Source organism: Rhinopithecus bieti, unplaced genomic scaffold (genome assembly GCF_001698545.2).
Source record: "Rhinopithecus bieti isolate Rb0 unplaced genomic scaffold, ASM169854v2 scaffold_35322, whole genome shotgun sequence".
Lineage (NCBI taxonomy): Eukaryota > Metazoa > Chordata > Mammalia > Primates > Cercopithecidae > Rhinopithecus > Rhinopithecus bieti.
Genome location: NW_016815256.1, coordinates 919276 through 940194, shown reverse-complemented (window position 1 = coordinate 940194; position 20919 = coordinate 919276). Strand labels below are relative to the sequence as shown.

The 20919-nt window shown below is 41.3% G+C and overlaps 1 protein-coding gene across 2 annotated transcripts in view; it reads left to right on the top strand.

The window, feature by feature from the left end:
* Positions 1–20919, top strand: part of LEF1 (lymphoid enhancer binding factor 1) — a 126420-nt gene that overhangs the window by 91525 nt on the left and 13976 nt on the right. The window contains exons 7-11 of one of the 2 annotated variants that reach the window (XM_017853073.1): positions 840–962; positions 4469–4631; positions 11779–11886; positions 18197–18245; positions 18912–18952. In XM_017853073.1, coding sequence (XP_017708562.1) covers positions 840–962; positions 4469–4631; positions 11779–11886; positions 18197–18245; positions 18912–18946 — 478 coding nt within the window. In that variant the 3' untranslated portion in view covers positions 18947–18952. The remainder of the gene's footprint in view (positions 1–839; positions 963–4468; positions 4632–11778; positions 11887–18196; positions 18246–18911; positions 18953–20919) is intronic. The other variant, XM_017853074.1, reaches the window with a different exon arrangement.

Below are 20919 nucleotides of genomic sequence, written 5' to 3'. Positions count from 1 at the left end.
TTGAAAAGCAAAAATTTCTAACATATCCAAATTTATCTAGAGAACTTATTGAAAGTACTGTCTTTATTTTATTTTTCTTGCATGGCAGTTTCCCTCCTTTGTGTTGGCTGGTGGTGGATATTTTAAGATTTTTTTTAATGCTGTCCAAGCGTACTTGGGGAAAAAGCCTTTGGCAAGTGTAGTTTTTAATCTTGATGCAAAACTTTATCCTCCCTTTAAATTCTTCTCCTTATTTCTCTTACCAGTTTTCCATAAGATGAGATCTCTGAAACATTAGTGTATTTCTGCACAGAAAATCATTTTGGATGATGTTAATGGAAACCTTATTAAATGGGATTCCTATCCGTTTTCTCAGTTGTTCCCTCCTAATATGGATGAGAAAGCCAATAATATGAGAAAACTCTCATTGTGATGGTTTACTTTGGAATATAGGCAGAGATTTTAAAATATGATGTCTTTTGCTTTCATTTAAAAAGCTAAGTCTTAAATAAAGTGTTATATTTCCAATAATTACTTTTAGTGAAATTCCCATTTCAAAATTGCTTTGCAAGAAAAGGTTCACTTTTTTTTTAATCTCATATCCTACAGCCCTCCTAGGAAAACGTCAGATTCTACTATTAGTTTGAAAAAACTACAGGAAATAATTATAAATATTTCCACCCTAATATAGAAAGAAAAAAAATAATTATCAGCCCACTCTAATTTATAGTGAATGTTTCTGTGCATAAAGATGTGTTTTATTCTTAGCCAGTAGCAGTTAGTGGATTGCTTTGAAATTCCATCTAGCTTTTGCTGCAACAGCCAGTAGTACATTGTTTTCTTCTCTTTCCTTCTTTTAGGTTTTCCCATCATATGATTCCCGGTCCTCCTGGGCCCCACACAACTGGCATCCCTCATCCAGCTATTGTAACACCTCAGGTCAAACAGGAACATCCCCACACTGACAGTGACCTAATGCACGTGTAAGTATCCACCTGGGCTCTGCTGTGATTGCCTTAGGATACTGAAGATTTCTACACTGTTGCTCCTTTGCAACAGTGATCCTTCACCCCTTTCTGTTACTGTGAAACTCAGTGTACTTCTGCCTTGAAAGCTCTGTCCCTGAGGACATGAAGCAGCTTCATTCCTACTGTGCTGATTTTGATTCTGAGGTTGCAAAGGAGTGCGGACCTTAAAAGATCATGGGAACCTCAACAAAATGGAAGAATCTTCAGAACACAGGCATTCAAGACTCTTGAGCTGTTTAGCCATTTACCACTGAATTTTCATTTGGTTCAGATTATTGGGGAGAACCTGTTCCTACCTGAGTGAAGTAGATTGGAGGGTTTAATGCACTTTCTTCTGGAAGAAGAAAGTGGCTCCAAGCTTCAATAGCACAGAATTCAAGGGAAAGGAACAAATAAAGCCCAAGATTCCCTGTTGGGCCAGGGTTGTCTCAGACTGTGAGTGCAGGGGTAAATTAATTTACTCTGAAGAGATTAGTAATTGAGCTTCTTAATCTAGGTTTTGTGAATGGGAGGGTGGGGATGGGAGGCAGCATGTGATTGTCCATAAAGCCCTTGCAAATGTATGCAAAGGCAACATGTATTTGTTTGGGGAAAAGGTCTAAAGATTTAGTAGCTTCTTGAAGTGGTCCTTAACCCCTGCAAAAGTTAAGAGCCTCTCTTCTGAAAGAGGAATGATCACCTGTGCTATGTGTTCAGCTTCTTCTGAGGGGACCAGAGAACTCAGCCTCAGAGCCCACCTGGAGCATCTTCACAATGCCAAGTCCATTTCTACTTGGGGTTCATAGTTCCATAATGACAGGTCCACTTTCTCAAACCAAAGGTTTTTTTTCTCAGTCACTGAGTAGATAGGAAGCCCTATTGGATGGGTTGTTTGCCTCTCAGTGTTTCATCAGATGAGTCAAGAGCTGCTCTTCCAAGTTGGTGGTGGTCTGAGGCGAGAGGGTTGTCCGCATCCTGAGTGCAGCCATGTGAGCAGGTGCTCTGCTTCTCTCCTCCCCATCCCTTCCTCATTCCTTCCACCCCTTCCCCTAACCACCACCACCACCACCTTTTAGGAAGCCTCAGCATGAACAGAGAAAGGAGCAGGAGCCAAAAGACCTCACATTAAGAAGCCTCTGAATGCTTTTATGTTATACATGAAAGAAATGAGAGCGAATGTCGTCGCTGAGTGTACTCTAAAAGAAAGTGCAGCTATCAACCAGATTCTCGGCAGAAGGGTAAGTAGTGGAGTCGTGTATAAATGTTTATGGTAGCCATGGAACTGCTTCATGAAAATCTGCCCCAATTTAATCACATATCAGGTGGTCACAGAATGTGTTTGCACTTCAAGATATGATATGATGCATTTTAAACAACTTTGATAACTGTTTTACTGTTATTCTTTTTTTAAAACAGTGGTATGATCATGGTTTACTGCAGCCTTGACCTCCTGGGCTCAAGTGATCCTCCCACCTCAGCCTCCTGAATAGCTGGGGCTATAGTCATTGTGCCACCATGCCTGGCTAATTTTTTTTTCCAATTCAAAACTTTTCATTAAAAGTAAACTTTAATGTTGAAAATGCAACTTGGGGAGGGCAGGAAGATCACACACAAGGCTGTCACTTCACACTTGCACGGTGGCCGGGCAGAAGTGCTCCTCACTTCCCAGATGGGGCGGCAGCTGCTCAGAGGTGCCCCTCACTTCCCAGACAGGCCGGCGGCCGGGCAGAGGCGCTCCTCTCTTCCCAGTCAGTTGGGTGGCGGGGCAGAGGTGCTCCTCTCTTACCAGTCAGTTGGGTGGCTGGGCAGAGGCGCTCCTCACTTCCCAGACAGGGCGGCTGGGCAGAGGGGCTTCTCACTTCCCAGACAGGGTGGCGGCCGGGCAGAGGTGCCCCTCACTTNTAAAGTGTTATATTTCCAATAATTACTTTTAGTGAAATTCCCATTTCAAAATTGCTTTGCAAGAAAAAGGTTCACTTTTTTTTTAATCTCATATCCTACAGCCCTCCTAGGAAAAACGTCAGATTCTACTATTAGTTTGAAAAAACTACAGGAAATAATTATAAATATTTCCACCCTAATATAGAAAGAAAAAAAATAATTATCAGCCCACTCTAATTTATAGTGAATGTTTCTGTGCATAAAGATGTGTTTTTATTCTTAGCCAGTAGCAGTTAGTGGATTGCTTTGAAATTCCATCTAGCTTTTGCTGCAACAGCCAGTAGTACATTGTTTTCTTCTCTTTCCTTCTTTTAGGTTTTCCCATCATATGATTCCCGGTCCTCCTGGGCCCCACACAACTGGCATCCCTCATCCAGCTATTGTAACACCTCAGGTCAAACAGGAACATCCCCACACTGACAGTGACCTAATGCACGTGTAAGTATCCACCTGGGCTCTGCTGTGATTGCCTTAGGATACTGAAGATTTCTACACTGTTGCTCCTTTGCAACAGTGATCCTTCACCCCTTTCTGTTACTGTGAAACTCAGTGTACTTCTGCCTTGAAAGCTCTGTCCCTGAGGACATGAAGCAGCTTCATTCCTACTGTGCTGATTTTGATTCTGAGGTTGCAAAGGAGTGCGGACCTTAAAAGATCATGGGAACCTCAACAAAATGGAAGAATCTTCAGAACACAGGCATTCAAGACTCTTGAGCTGTTTAGCCATTTACCACTGAATTTTCATTTGGTTCAGATTATTGGGGAGAACCTGTTCCTACCTGAGTGAAGTAGATTGGAGGGTTTAATGCACTTTCTTCTGGAAGAAGAAAGTGGCTCCAAGCTTCAATAGCACAGAATTCAAGGGAAAGGAACAAATAAAGCCCAAGATTCCCTGTTGGGCCAGGGTTGTCTCAGACTGTGAGTGCAGGGGTAAATTAATTTACTCTGAAGAGATTAGTAATTGAGCTTCTTAATCTAGGTTTTGTGAATGGGAGGGTGGGGATGGGAGGCAGCATGTGATTGTCCATAAAGCCCTTGCAAATGTATGCAAAGGCAACATGTATTTGTTTGGGGGAAAAGGTCTAAAGATTTAGTAGCTTCTTGAAGTGGTCCTTAACCCCCTGCAAAAGTTAAGAGCCTCTCTTCTGAAAGAGGAATGATCACCTGTGCTATGTGTTCAGCTTCTTCTGAGGGGACCAGAGAACTCAGCCTCAGAGCCCACCTGGAGCATCTTCACAATGCCAAGTCCATTTCTACTTGGGGTTCATAGTTCCATAATGACAGGTCCACTTTCTCAAACCAAAGGTTTTTTTTCTCAGTCACTGAGTAGATAGGAAGCCCTATTGGATGGGTTGTTTGCCTCTCAGTGTTTCATCAGATGAGTCAAGAGCTGCTCTTCCAAGTTGGTGGTGGTCTGAGGCGAGAGGGTTGTCCGCATCCTGAGTGCAGCCATGTGAGCAGGTGCTCTGCTTCTCTCCTCCCCCATCCCTTCCTCATTCCTTCCACCCCTTCCCCTAACCACCACCACCACCACCTTTTAGGAAGCCTCAGCATGAACAGAGAAAGGAGCAGGAGCCAAAAAGACCTCACATTAAGAAGCCTCTGAATGCTTTTATGTTATACATGAAAGAAATGAGAGCGAATGTCGTCGCTGAGTGTACTCTAAAAGAAAGTGCAGCTATCAACCAGATTCTCGGCAGAAGGGTAAGTAGTGGAGTCGTGTATAAATGTTTATGGTAGCCATGGAACTGCTTCATGAAAATCTGCCCCAATTTAATCACATATCAGGTGGTCACAGAATGTGTTTGCACTTCAAGATATGATATGATGCATTTTAAACAACTTTGATAACTGTTTTTACTGTTATTCTTTTTTTAAAACAGTGGTATGATCATGGTTTACTGCAGCCTTGACCTCCTGGGCTCAAGTGATCCTCCCACCTCAGCCTCCTGAATAGCTGGGGCTATAGTCATTGTGCCACCATGCCTGGCTAATTTTTTTTTCCAATTCAAAACTTTTCATTAAAAAGTAAACTTTAATGTTGAAAATGCAACTTGGGGAGGGCAGGAAGATCACACACAAGGCTGTCACTTCACACTTGCACGGTGGCCGGGCAGAAGTGCTCCTCACTTCCCAGATGGGGCGGCAGCTGCTCAGAGGTGCCCCTCACTTCCCAGACAAGCCGGCGGCCGGGCAGAGGCGCTCCTCTCTTCCCAGTCAGTTGGGTGGCGGGGCAGAGGTGCTCCTCTCTTACCAGTCAGTTGGGTGGCTGGGCAGAGGCGCTCCTCACTTCCCAGACAGGGCGGCTGGGCAGAGGGGCTTCTCACTTCCCAGACAGGGTGGCGGCCGGGCAGAGGTGCCCCTCACTTCCCAGACAGGGTGGCGGCCGGGCAGAGGTGCCCCTCACTTCCCAGACGGGGTGGCCAGGGAGAGGGGCTCCTCACTTGTCAGACAGGGCAGCGGCCAATGCCTGGCTAATTAAAAAAATTTTTGTGGAGATGTAGTATTGCTATGTTCCCAGGCTGGTCTGAAACTCCTGGGCTCAAGCAAACCTCCCAGTTTTGGCCTCCCAGAGTGCTGGGTGAATAAGTGTGAGCCACCGTTCCTGGCCTTGTTATCATTCTTCTTCTTTTTTTCTTTGAGATGAGTCTCGCTCTGTCACCCAGGTTGGAGTACAGTGGCATGATCCTGGCTTACTGCAGCCTCTACCTCCTAGCTTCAGGTGATTCTCCTGCCTCCGCTTCCCCAGTAGCTGGAATTACAGTTGCCTACCACCACACCTGGCTAATTTTTGTGTTTTTGTTAGTAGAGACAGGGTTTCACTGTGTTGGCCAGGTTGATCTTGAACTCCAGACCTCAAGTCATCCACCCACCTCGACCTCCTAAAGCCCCATTATCATTCTTTAAACAAATATTTATTATACTTTTGGGCCAGGCATGATGCCTGGAGATTAGGTAATAATTGCTGAATAAAATAGATGCAGCCACTGGGCACGGTGGCTCACACCTGTAATCTCAGCACTTTGGGAGGCCAAGGCAGGCAGATCACCTGAGGTCGGGAGTTCGAGATCAGCCTGGCCGACATGATGAAACTCCGTCTCTATCAAAAATACAAAAATTAGCCTGGTGTGGTGGCGGGTAGCTGTAATCCCAGCTACTCAGGAGGCAGAGGCAGGAGAATCACTTGAATCTGGGAGGCGGAGGTTGCAGTGAGCCAAGATTGTGCCACTGCTCTCTAACCTGGGCAACAGAGACTCTGTCTCAAAAAGTTAAATAAATAAATATTCAACTGGAATTTACAGATATATAAATCACTGTTAGGGCCTGTATTAGCCAAAATAGATCCAGCCCTTTCTGGAGCTTCAAGTTTTATGACAGAATACAGACATTAGACAAATAATTAGCCAATAAATATATAATAAAAATTATGATAAATACTGTGAATGTAGGGAATAAGATTCAGTGAGAAAGAACAGTAGGGGCTTGGGCAGGCCCCTCTGAGGAAACTGTATTTAAGCTGAGATGTGAGAGCTAAGTAGAGATGATATGGGGAGAGGTAGATTACCCCACATGCAGATGGAGTAGCATGTGTGTGCCTCCTCTGAAACAGGAAAGCACTTAGCCCTTTCAGAGAGCTACAGCAAGGTCTTTGGGGGACCAGCCTGGCAAACAGAGGTGGCCACTCCTTCCAGGACAGAAGCAGAGCTGTTCTACCATGAGGCTTTACATGGAAGAATGTATATGATCCTGAGAAGTCTTGATTCTAGAAAGACTGTTCTCCAAATCTCAAAGTGTACACCTGCCAAGTTTCTGGGTTGCCCTTTTCTTTTCATTCATTCTTTGATCAATGCTGTATTTTTCTGAGCACCTATTATGTACCAGGCAGCAGGCTACAACTAGGATAGACACTGTAAGATTGTTTATCCAACTGTCAGCCAAAAGACATACATAGTCAGTCCTTCCAAGTCCTTTGCATGGGATTGAAGTGATTTTAGTTAGATGGCTGAAGAGTGGTAGAGAGAGTTTGAATTTCTCTAATTTAAACTACATTTTCACCATAATCACAGTATCATTATAATTTTAGAAATGTTTCATCTTAATTTGTTGATGCTCTTCACATCTGTGTGGTAGCCTCTTAATTTGTGACCCTGCGTTTGTTCTTGCAACCTCTCAAGAAATTCATGATTGGCAAATGAACATTCAGTTGAGTAGGATCTAATAACCCTTGTGAAACATAGAGGATCATGTGTTAGCTATTGTTGATGATAACTTTACCAGGTCTGTTCCGAACCTAATAAATTTGAACATTTATAACAGAAAACATTCAGGAGATTTCCAGTCCATGTGAACAGGAGGGAAGCAGGCCCTCTTACATTATTGATTCCCATCAGATAGCCTCAAAATGCAGCTATTTCCAATCTGCAAGTCACCAGGGTTTCCAGGGGAGGATGCGGTGGTAGATTATAGCTTTTTTTGGTGTCCTGTGTACAATGCCCTATCTTCTATGGATTCTTAGACACTTAATAACAATAATTACAATGCTTTCCCAAGCCAGATCATGGCAGATGAGTGATTCCCATCATCTTGGAAGAACTCCGCCTTAAAAGCTGATGATCATTTTCCCTGACTCTTTAAAAGAAGAAATCAGAGGAAAAGAAGGGCCAATGTTTTTATTTCAGCTTGTATGCAACTCTTAGTTTTTTCTTTTTTGAGTTAAGGGCCCCCTGACCTTCCAGTGGGAAGTACTTTCCTGCTCAAGAGAGTAAGTGAGGATATGATATGAAGGTATGCTTCCTATTCTTAATGCACATTTCCAACAATTGCTACTTTCCCAGCTCCCTTAACAATCCCCAGATCTGAGCATGTGTCCTAAAGGATGGTTCTTATTTGTGGTCTCTGTCTGTCTCTGATTTAGACACCTGTTTCTATTTATAGGCCTCTGAATCTTTGATTAAGATCAGGTTTTCTATCCTTTCATAACTCCCCTCTGGCAGGGCAGCCCTTGCTAGCTCTTTAAAGTCTCTGGCATCAAAATCATGACGTTTTACACTGGGACAATTTGAGTTCTTAAAAATGGATCTTAAATCCATCCCAGAACATTCTATCTTTTGATTTTTTATTCCTCTTTACTATATCTCTAAAATAGAAGTGTTCACGTGAATTGAAGTTTTATTTTTAATCCACATTATAAATAATAATAGGACAAATTTTATTTTAAAATAAGGCTTTTCTCTTCAGACCTTCCTGGCTTTTAAAGGAAATCCATTTATCACAAATTTGTCATGAGAATGTTTTATCTTGGAACTGTACAAGTTTATTCAAATTAAATGGGTATTTTCCCCACAACTTGGTGAAATCTTGACAAAGAGATTTGATTTTTAAAAAGTTTGACTCTTTATTTTGCAGTAAACAGAGATAGAGAAGCATTTTTAGTCAATTGTGTTTCAGAAATTCCTGTAAAGAAAGACCATCTTTCAGCTCTGTACTAGACTTTGTTTTTGTTTTCAATGCAAAACTTTAATTCTATCATTTTATCTACTGTTCATTTTGGTACGTGATCTTCTATTTGTGAGTCATTTTTGTACATTAGAAATATCAGAGAACTTCCTGGCTAACATGGTGAAACCCCGTCTCTACTAAAAATCCAAAAAATTAGCCGGGCGTGGTGGCGGGCACCTGTTGTCCCAGCTACTCGGGAGGCTAAGGCAGGAGAATCACTTGAACCTGGGAGGCGGAGGTTGCAGTGAGCTGAGATCGTGCCACTGCACTCCAGCCAGGGCAACAGAGTGAGACTCTGTCTCAAAACAAAGGGGGGGATCAGAGAACTTAAAGCAATTGAACATGTAAATAGTTTAGCTTATGCCTACTTTGCCTCCTTGCCTTATATTCTGTTTCGTTAGCTTGGATCTTTTTGTCAACCTGTTTCTTGTTTTAACTGAAAAATACCTGGTTGTTTGGGTAGAAGACCCAACCTTGATATCTATTTTGGGAGTTAATTTGTATTTATGAATCCAGGTTTTCTCAGCTGCTGTAAGTTATGTAAAATTATACTGACAAAAGGTGTTGTATACAAGGGAGTGATACTTGTCAAATAATAAATTTAAAATGGAAGACTTCTTGTCTTCTTTTCTTTTTTTTGTCCCTTGTTTTTTTCCTTACTGGTAAAACTTTGCCTCTTGCCAGTCATCTTCATTTAGCACTAAAGCTCACTGTGTAAATATCAGTTTTCTTTTTTCTTTTTGAGATAGAATCTTGTTCTATCACCCAGGCTGGAGTGCAGTGGTGCAATCTTGGCTCACTGCAACCTCTACCTCCTGGGTTCAAGCAATTGTCATGCCTCAGCCTCCTGAGTAACTGGGATTACAGGCATGCACTGCCACACCTGGCTAATTTTTGTATTTTAATAGAAACAGGATTTCGCCATGTTTGCCAGGCTGGTCCTGAACCACTGGCCCCCAGTGATCTGTGTGCCTCAGCCTCCCAAAGTGCTGGGATTACAGGCATGAGCCACTGCACCCTACCATAAATATCACTTTTCTTTAAAAAAATCAAGGATTAGCCAGGCATGGTAATGTATTCCTGTAATCCTAGCTCAGGGCTGTGGTGGGGAGATTGCTGGAACCCAGGAGTTCGAGGTTGCAGTGAGCTATGATCACACCACTGCACTCCAGCAACACAGCCAAACCTTGTCTCAAAAAAAAAAAAAAAAAATCAAAAAACCGATGATGTTTCCTTTTGTGTCCAATTTGGTTTTCTCCCTGTGAAGGTCTGTAATACTAGGCCAGTGTTCCAGGTTTAAAAAGCTGTCAGTTTGTAGAAGCAGTGTGATTTTTCCATCTCAATTTAAACCACCGCTGCTGCCCCAGAAACAGCTTCTTCTTAGGCTCAATTTGTCTAAGGTTTATTCTACTAGTAAAAAGAACTGTGCTTCAGGTAACTGTTTCTAGGGTTGTTTTGTTTGGTTTGGTTTTTCTGGCACTTCCCTCTAATTTTTTTTTTTTTAAACAAAAGCACATCACCTGATTTGCCTTTAGGCTCAGGGCAAGCCCTGCTGTGTGTCATGCTTTTTAACCTCATACTCTGCACTTCTAAAGCAATTAAACAATAAATCACCTATTCTCTTCGGCACAGCCTGACTTTTAAGGGGCTTTCAAAGGAAATGGACTCTGTTGCCCTGCTAGTGGGAACTCTTGCTTCTCACACTGGAGGCTGGAACTGGAGGTGGGGTGTGGCCAGAAGGTGCTATCGTGTCCTGAAATCAGCTTCATGTTCTGTTGTCGAACAAGAGCAGCAGGTGTTTGTTTTCTTAGCTACACTTTAGGGGCTGAGTCCAAGTTGATTAAGACTTAGACATATAGCCTCCTCTAGGAGAAGATTTTCTCTCTCATCAACCTCTCTCACTCGGTCATTCCTCCAACCCACCCACATCCTTCTTATTTAAAAATCATTTTAAAAGACATGAACAGGGAGATAAAAATTGATATGCAGGGCAGCCGTGAATGGGAAAGGATCTCATAGCCTGGAATGGGAAGGAAGCAAAATGGGAAGCTCCACACCTGAGAGCTGGGGAGAACAGGAGCAGGGAGGCTCCCAGCTGACAGATTGTGTGTGCGCACAGGTGAGCATGTCCGGGTGCAAAAGTGAGCATGTGTGGTGTGCATGTAGTTTATGTGCATAGAGGAGCACGTGTGTTATGCATGTGGGTGTGGGTATGTGTGCTCAGGTGAGCATGTGAGTGGTGTGTGTGTGTGTTGCGTGTATGTGCTTAGGTGAGCATGTTTGTGTGCGTAGTGTGGGCTCTAGTTGGTCTCCTTGTGTAGCTACCATCGCTTCTGTGTCATACTCTCATGGACAGTGGTTCCCCCAAATCCCAGATGGTTCTCCCTTGGAAAGTTCTGCTGGCAGGTCCTGGCATTGGGGAAGTTGGGAAAATACATGAACACTGTCTGCTGGGGACTGGGGTGAGTCATGCACAGATGTATGCAAAGCAGTGTGCAAATGTAAACCCCTTAAAATCCCAGATACCTTTCCTACATAAACTACTTTGTTATATATGCTATATAATCAGTTATGTGAAAAGGAGACAAAAAGTTTGTAGGATATTAGCAGCTACATTCTTCATATTAGAAACTATAGTCTCAAATTCTAGATGGCAAAATAAACTTAAATAATGGCCCTTGCTGATCATCAAAAGGAAGCTAAAAGCCATAGCCATAAAATGTGCTTGTGTGACTGGACAGTGTCATCAGTGTTGTCCCTATAGACAGCATCTATATGAGTGTGAGGAGACAGTGAAGAGACGGAGACAGACAAGCTGACTTTTCATGTCCTTCTCTATAGACAAGCATATGATTAAGGTTTCAGACTCTTCCTATGACAAAACGGGAAAGTGTTCATATGAGGAGAGGGTGTATCTGTTTTAAAAGACATCTGGAAATTATCACATTTTGCATAAATAAAAAGTACTTGGGCTCAGATATCAGAATATGCTACTAACTGTGAAAAACAGTTAAGTTGGGTGTTGAGGTTCACCATTGAAAGTTCTTTTTAATTTATATTGGAAAACAGAAAGGGTGGGTGACAGAGATCATTTTACTTTGAATACTTTGATTGACTTTGATGTGTTTCATGTGATATCGGAGAACAGGATAGAGAAACCAAAGTTTGAGTTTCACTGTAGCCACTAGACTCTAAGTAGATTTCTATAGTACTTGGCACTTGGTCTTCTGCAATTTAAAAATAAATCAAAGTTTAAATGCTTAATATGTTCATTTTTTGATTTTTGAAACATAAAATATACTATTGCAATTTTGCTTATTTTTGTTTTTTTCTTCCTTCCTCTCTGTTTTAGTGGCATGCCCTCTCCCGTGAAGAGCAGGCTAAATATTATGAATTAGCACGGAAAGAAAGACAGCTACATATGCAACTTTATCCAGGCTGGTCTGCAAGAGACAATTATGTAAGCCCCTCCTCCATACCCGTGGCTCTCCACTCTTACTCATTTGCTTTTTTGCTTTCAAGAAGGAAATGTGTTTTAGGGTGTATATAATGCTGGTACTACTTAATTTTTGGAAGTTAATGAACTTTGTAATAAGGATTTCATGGATATATTGCATTACGAAAGCCTTGAGCTATCTTTTTTTCTTAGCTATGGGTGCTAATGAATGCTTTTAAATAAAATTTTTAAAATAAACTAATACTTTATTATTAAAATTTGGTATAAGAAAGATTTAAAAAAAAGAAGACCATAATCTTACTATGTAAAGGCAACGTTAGTAATAACTACTTATATTACTTTCTAATATTTTTTCTATGCATTTTTTTACTTGTATATTTGTGTGCATATATATACATGTTTCTTGCATACTTCTCAATCTTATATATAAAAAGCATTTCTCATGGCACAGTGTTTATGTATATCAATATTCCATTAAGTGAATTTCACAATTTATTTAATCTTATTTTTTCCTGCTTTTAGACGTTTAAGTTGCTCCCTTTTGTTTTTCTTACAAATGTAAATATTCCTTCAATGAACATGTCTATACATAACAGTTCTTTTCTGTATTTAGGACTATTACTTACGTTGAAGAGATTCATTGTGGAGGTAAAGGATATAAATATTTTAAAGTTATTTTTTGGTTTTTTTTTTTGAGATGGAATCTCACTCTGTCGCCCAGGCTGGAGTGCAGTGGTGTGATCTCGGCTCACTGAAACCTCCACCTCCTGGGTTCAAGTGATTCTTCTGCCTCAGCCTTCCAAGTAGCTGGGATTACAGGCGTGCGCCACCATGCCCGGCTAATTTTTTGTATTTTTAGTAGAGACAGGGTTTCACCATGTTGGCCGGGCTGGTCTTGAATACCTGACCTCAGTTGATCTGCCTGCTGCTGCCTCCCAAAGTGCTGGGATTACAGGCATGAGCCAGTGCACCTGCTATTTTAAATTTCTTGATACATATTGTCATATTGCTTTCCAAAGGACTGTATTATTTTACACTTCTTATAAACAATGTATTCAGGTGACTGTTTTGCCACAAACTACTTAGATCTGGGTAAAAAATTCTTTTTTCATGTTACTGTACCCCAGCATCTATCATGTATTCTATTCAGTGTACGTATATCATGTTTAAGTCTTACTAATTTTATCTGCAAGAAATACCTCATTTGTAGTGCCAATTGTTTTATTACTGTAGAATTTGAGCATCTTACTTATATAGTCTTGATAGGGCAAAGACTTTTATTTTATAGAGGGGAGTAATTTTCTCTATTTAAGCTCTTAAAATAATTTAATATTTTGCAGTTATTATGTCTGAGTTCATGCAGCATGCTATAATAAAATACCATAGACGTGGTGGGTTATAAACAACAGGTTTATTTCTCACACTTCTGGAGCCTGTGAAGTCCAGGATCAAGGTGCAGGCAGGTTTGGTGTCTGGTGAGGGCCTGGTCCCAGTCTTCTGGCTGTATCTTTACAAGGTAGAAGAAGGGAGAAGAGAGTGCTCCAGGGTCTCTTCTATAAGGACATTAATCCCCTTCATGAGAGCTCCTTGCTCAGGCCATGATCACCTCCCAAAGGCTCTGCCTCATTATACCATCAAATTAGGGGTTAGAATTTCAGCATATGTATTTGGGAGAACACAACATTCAGTCTATAGTAATTCTCAGGGTCTGTGTGAGACAAGCATTAGAAATGCCAGCAAGGTCAGTTGTAATAAAAGTGGAATTATTTCTTTTTAAAAGAGCAAGAGCGAAGCCATTAATTAATATACAATTTAATATGTAGCCATTGCTTTAGGTGCTCCTGTGGGGCTCACGTTCTCAGAGATGATGACAAGGATGCATATCTGAGGTCATACACACATGGAAACTTATTTCTGGAAATGGGTTGCAATTTATTTCCTATAATGTGCTCCACACAAAAAGTCACTTTACCGGTCAAGGTTTGGAGCTCAGACATTGGATACAAGTTTGACACAGGAAGTAAGAGTCTGTTACTTATGGGAAACAGCATAGTCAGCTCTTCTGAGTTATTTTGGTTGCCTTAATAACTACCATATGCTGATGGTTAGGAACTGTCTTAAATTCTTGACAGCAACCCAGTGGTGGAATGAATATTATTACATGAATATTATCACCCCATTTTTCAGGTGAGGAAATTGAGGGGCTGAAGAGTTTAGGTAATTTATGCAAGGCCTTGTAGTAGGTGGCTAAGCTGAAGTTTTTACCCAGGTCATTCTGACTTCAAAATGTACATGGTTTTCCTCCTCCTGAGTGGATTAGCTCAGTCTTCCAGTACCTTCTTTTTTTTTTTTTTTTTTTTTTTTGAGACAGAGATGCACTCTTGTTGCCCAGGCTGGAATGCAATGGCACAATCTCGGCTCACCACAACCTCTGTCTCCCGGGTTGAAGCGATTCTCCAGCCTCAGCCTTCTGAGTAACTGGGATTACAGACATGTACCACCACACCCAGCTAATTTTGTATTTTTGGTAGAGACAGCGTTTCTCCATGTTGGTCAGGCTGGTCTCGAACTCCTGACCTCAGGTGATCTGCCAGCCTCAGCCTCTCAAAGTGCTAGGATTACAAGCGTGAGCCACCGCACCTTCGTAAGACTGCTGTAGTTGAAGAATTTTCACCCCTGAACCAGGCTTCTGTTTTCTGAGCAGCAATTACCATCTCTGTATAGAGCCCCTGGCACACCCTGTAAGTAGGAAGATCAGTGTTCACCCAGAGGATTTCAAAAGTGTCTTCTTCTGGCCGGTCATGGTGGCTCATGCCTGTAATCCTAGCACTTTGGAAGGCTGAGGCAGGCAGATAACTTTAGGTCAGGCGTTCGAGACCAGCCTGATCAACATGGTGAAACCCTGTATCTACTAAAAGTACAAAAATCAGCTGGGCATTGTGGCGTGCACCTGTAATCCTAGCTACTCAGGAGGCTGAGGCAGGAGAATCTCTTGAACCCAAGAGGCAGAGGTTGCAATGAGCCCACACTGCGCCATCGCACTCCAGTCTGGGTGACAAGAGTGAAACTCTGTCTCAAGAAAAAAATAAATAAATAGTCTTCTAATCCTGCTCTGGGTGGCTTTTGGATGTAGTTTGTCTAAAGGGGGAGAGCTAATCTTCCTCATTTGACCTTTGTAAACTTCATTGTGCTGTGAATTTTATTCAGCATTGCTTGTTGAATGCCTTTACATTTATTTTTCTAATTCTTTAAGTAATGAGTTTTAACTTTTAAAAAGACGCAAAAGAAACACCTACATATTCTGTCTGTTTCTCTGCTCTCTCTTCTTTTCTCCATGTCGATGGGTGGGAAGAAAGTAGTTTTAAAGAAAGCTACTGTAATGTGAATTTATCTTTAAAGATTTCCCTCTGCACAACTTTTAAAGGAAATTGTTTTGCATATTCCTTGAATGAAGGGAAAGCCCAGCTTCATTCATAGTGTTTTCATCATAATCAGAATAAGTCATTCAATTACTGAGGCAAACAGAAGCTGATCAGTGATAGTACTTTATCTAAAGATACTGTTCTTTAAATAACAGTACTGTACAGGGATAGAATAAAGGTAAAATTAAGGTATTTAGTGTCACCAGAATGGTACCCTGATCCTCAGTGAGATCGTGTGAAATATATGTCTCAATTATTCAATATTAAAATACCCTATTACATGACATAGATTTGTAATTTCAATTTGTTTTTATAACTTTGGCTAATAACAGGCTAATTAATAGTGCACAAATTTTCTTGGGTGAGATTAGCCAAATATTTATAATGTTAGAACTTTTCAATTTAGTTTTTAATGCTTCCCAATATTATATAGTCCATATAATTTTAACAAAATTTTTTTTATTTTACCATACATGAATTTGGGTTTTTGTATAACTTGACATTAAAACATCCAAACTACTTAGTTCTTTTTGCATATCATAAATGTAGATTCTCTTGAAGAACTGGTTGATACCTAGAAGGTAACAGGTTATTTGATTTAGCAGTAGAAGCGTTAAAGAAGCATTAACGGTGCAGGCCTCAGATGGTCGCTGTGTGCTGGCTATGTTCTAGGCATGTGCAAGTGGGGGAGCGTGGTGCTAAGAGACCCAGGTGGTGCTCTGGGGACACAGCCAGTTACAGCACCTGTGAGGTATTCAGTCATGCAGTGAGCTCAGGGTCATGGGGAGCGCAGAAGAGGAGCCCCAGCTCTGCCTGAGGTGAGGGATGGACGAACAAGGTGTGGAGTAGAGAAGGTTCATGGAATAGATAACACTTGAGACACAGGTTGAAGGGTAAATGGAGCTGAGAAGAAAGTGTGAAATAAGGTTCCAGACACATGAAACAACCTTGTAGCAACTTCCAAACCTTGCAGTAATTACATTGAAAGGACCGCTGTGGATACCCGAAAGAAGCATGCCCTCCCTCTCTACTCTGTCCCCAGAGCACCTTTAATAATCTTGAAAGAAGCCGGGCGCAGTGGCTCATGCCTGGAATCCCAGCACTTCAGGAAACCACGGTGGGCAGATCACGAGGTCAGGAGTTCAAGACTAGCCTGATCAACATGGTGAAACCCCTGTCTCTACTAAAGATACAAAAATTAGCCAGACGTGGTGTCATGTGCCTGTAATCCCAGCTACTGGGGAGGCTGAGGCAGGAGAGTCACTTGGACCCTGGAGGTGGAGGTTGCAGTGAGCCAGGATTGCGCCACTGCACTCCAGCCTGGGCAACAGAGTGAGACTCCGTCTCAAAAAATAATAATAATCTTGAAAGAAGACTCCTTTCTTTTTTGATGTGCCATTTCTCAGGGTCACTAATACCTGTTCTTTGCCTCAGTGTTAGGGAGGATGATTTCAGTCACCCTTCTGAAGCTGTTAAAGCCTCAATGGCCATATGACATGAAGAATTATCTTGAGGTGCAGAAATATGCACTTTTGTAGAGCCACAAAATATATATGGTACAATATTACAGCTTTTAAAAAATTGTTAATGTGAGTATTATAGCAGATGTAAGCTAGAGACATTGGATATGATATGTGTTCCATTTTAGTTATTTGAAAATACCTGATGCAGGTTGGTCATTTACTATAAGCAGACTATGGCTATACGCTATTAAAACAATAATTATTTTGAGACAGGGTCTTGCTCTTATAACAATAATAATAATGATAATAATAATAATAATTATTATTATTTGAGACGGAGTCTCTGTTGCCCAGGCTGAGTGCAGTGGCATGATCTTGGCTCACTGCAAACTCTGCCTCCCAGGTTCAAGTGATGCTCCTGCCTCAGCCTCCCAAGTAGCTGGGATTATAGGTGCACGCCACCACGCCTGGCTAATTTTTGTATTTTTAGTAAATACAGAGTTTCACCATGTTGGCCAGGCTGGCCTTAAACTCCTGACCTCAAGTAGTCTGCCCACTTCATCCTCCCAAAGTGCTGGGATTACACGTGTGAGCCACCACACCCGGCCTAAAATTATTTTTGAGGGCAAAATAGTTATGAAGGAAAAGGGAATATTAGATCACTATAAGTGGGATTTAAATTTTTAAGTCTGGCATTGAGATGTTTTGAAATGTATTTAAAATGGTGTGCATATCCATGTTATTTTGTCTGTTTTAGGAAGCAAGGTCCTTAATTGCCAGAAATAAGTCTTTGAGATATCTCCAGTTTTCTCAGGTTCTCTCAATCTCTTCTCCCTTTCTCCTTGGTTTTGTCGTGCCTGTGCCACAGGGCCTGTGGGTACTCGATTAACACCGGGGAACTTTCAGTTAGACAATGGAATTCACAGTAAGGTTTATCTTAAGGACTACCAGAAGTGGGTTCTAAGTGTGCTGGTTACTAAGAAAAGGAATAGCTCATTAAGCTGGCTTTCCTTGAAGACGGTCCTATGGCCACAGCTCTAGGACATCATTATCCGTGTGTGTGTGTGTGTGTGTGTGTGAGAGAGAGAGAGAGAGAGAGAGAGAAGGTCCTATGGCCACAGCTCTAGGACATCATTGTGTGTGTGCGTGTGTGTTGGGGGGGCGGGGGGAGAGAAAGAGACAAAGAGTCTACCCACGGTGTCAATATTGATGATGTTAAATATGAAGCTATAGAGACGAAGGTCAGCAGGTCACTATTTTCTCCCATTCTCTTGCTCTCTGACTTTGTTTCTAGATAGAGATGGTGAAGAGGGAGAGAGAATGAGTCATCTTTACCTCTTTGTTGACCGCCTACCTGTACTTCCACATCACATTCATCTGTGTTCATGGTACAATCTGTGACATGACAGTATACCTCTCTTCTTCCAGGGTAAGAAAAAGAAGAGGAAGAGAGAGAAACTACAGGAATCTACATCAGGTAGGCACCATGAGACTTTCCAGTCAATCCTCAGGCTTCTGACAAGCACCTTTTAAAGCAGTCTGCATCTCTCTACACATTCTTTCTTCTGTCACTATAACTCATGATTCTTTAACTCTGCTTTTTCTTCCTGAAATTCTTTTAAAAAATTTAAAAGACCCTTCTTTTAAATGTGACTGTGGGAAGGTACATGTAGAAACTGTTTCCCAAACCCTGTCACCTGGAATCGTGGTTGTGAACTGTGGGATTTTTGTTTATTTATTTTATTTTTGCTTCTGTTTGTGTTTACTTTGCTTTAACACTCTTGCCTTTTCACTATTTTATATAACTCCTTAAAGATACAATATTTTATGATGATTAAATGATGTGTTACCTGGTATTCCCTTGAGAATCTCTTTTGTGATTTGAGTTTTTTAAAAATATAAAACATCATGATAGGGTTTGTCTTTCTTGTACATTAATTCAAGACATCAGTGAGGTCCCATTTATTTTCCTTTTTTCTTTCATTAAAAATAAGACCACTACTTGTACTGCACAAATAAAAATGGCTGGTATAAGAACCATGAAAAGTAAAGCAAACAAGTTCACATGATATTGTAGCTACTACGTATTTGGAATGTACAAAACCTCTTCAATAAAATTTGTTAAAGACACAATTTTCTGCAGGTACAGGTCCAAGAATGACAGCTGCCTACATCTGAAACATGGTAAGAACGACTCTCTGGTCCTACTGCTGACGTTAGTTGTTATAAAAAGAGGCACTTGCTTGTGAATCTTCTTGCTCATAACGAGTTCATTCAACATTGCTCCTTAAAGAGGAGAACTCAGCAAAATCAAATTAGTGCTTTAAAAAATCTGATGGTTTTTATACCGGCTATGTATTTGCAATATAGTATGCTTTTATCTTTTCTATCCCTTTTGGCCCATTTATTCTTCCTCCATTTCCTTTCCCCTAACTCTTTCTTCTAAACCATTTCTTACTATCAGTGGCAAATCGGCCTGCTTAAAAAAAGAACAAATGACAGCAAACAGTAAGCAAAATGCCATCTTACTCAGCAAATCCAGGGTGGGTCTGAGGAGCACCATTTTAGCCCAGGACTCCCAAGCTTTTGCTCAGTAGAGATTTTTTCTCAATTGAAATCACATGTAGTCATTCAAAAGTAATATATTTGTTTCTAGTCAGAAAGCTATATATGCTTTTTTTTTTCTGTTATTTAATATGGCATGGGCACTTATTTAACTGTGTTTCTTCTATCAAGTATTTCTCTTTGTTGGTAACTTGCTAGATTTTACTCTAGTATTTATAAGTAATATTTTATTTCTTTTTACTATAATTTTTTTTATTTATTTCCACATGACCACTAGCCCAAGGAACCTGACATTGTAAATTAAGGCTTGGTCTTTATTAAGCTTTGAATTAGCAGTATGTGTACATCTTCTCCTGGTAACAGTTCTCAAAGGAGCTGCCTTTGTTTATCCTTTCTCTCTCTAGGAACACACGTCCAATCACCAAGTCTTCCCGTCCCTGTCTTTGGGGTCTGTCTTGAGCCTTTTCTCTCACACTTGCCACTGCCACAGCCCTAGTTCAGGTGCTCAGACTTTCCATCTGGAGTACTGTAATACATGTTAATAATTTTTCTGCCTCCAGGCTTTATTTCTACCAGTTCATCCTTCACATTGCTCCCAGAAAGATTTCCCACAACTCAGATTGTATGTCACTTCCCGACATGGAAACAGCCAGTGCTTCCCATTGGCTGAAACATAAAGCACCCGCCACTTAGTGTGTGGGTCTGCCCAGCCCTGCGCTTGTAGCTTTGCCCCCAGTCATTCTTGCTGTCTGCCTCCCCTCACTTTCAGCATAGCCCTTCTGAGTCCTGTGCTCAGTCCAAACAAAATTATTAGCAGTTCCCCACATGGCGGGAGGGCAGCGCACATGCTGTCCCTGGGCTTCAAAAGCCCATTTCCTTTACAGAGGAATGGATAGATCTCTGCAGTGTTCCTTAGGAAAAGAGTGTTATCCTGCAGCTCATTTGGCTCTTGACTAAGCCTGGTGGCCCTTACCTAAACTTTTAGAACTTAATTTTGGTGCTGAGGTTTCAAACAACTTGCCCAAAGGGACCAGCAGAGATTTTGGTACCAAATAGATCTGAATTTTAAATCAGGTGACTGCCTGAGCAATCTACTTCAGCTTTTACTCTTCATTTTCCTTACCTGGAAAAAGAGAATATTGATACCTACCCCCTGCGGTGGTTGATGTGCAGGATCTACCCCACGGCCAGCACACAGTTGGAGCTCAGACGCGTTCCTTCCTCCTACTGAGACCTAAGTCAATTGCCCTCTCCTCTGTGAAACTTTCTTCATCTTTATTCAGATTCCCCAGGTTTTTCCAAATCCCATCACTGTAGTTTTATGATATCAAAACTCTTCTAAACTAATACTGAGTGGCAAACTTTCCTCCAAGTGAAGGGAGGACCGTCCCTTCATATAAGATAAAAAGTAATATAATTGTTTTAACTTAGTGGCTATTAATCAAGAACCTCTTCTGAGCCAGTCACCTGGCTTGGTTATTAGAAGCACAGATAGGATGTAAGCATGGCCGATGACACCCACCCCTGTAGCTCATGGCTTCTTAGTAGAAGTAAATCTAGTCAAAATCATAAGCCTTGTTTTTTTT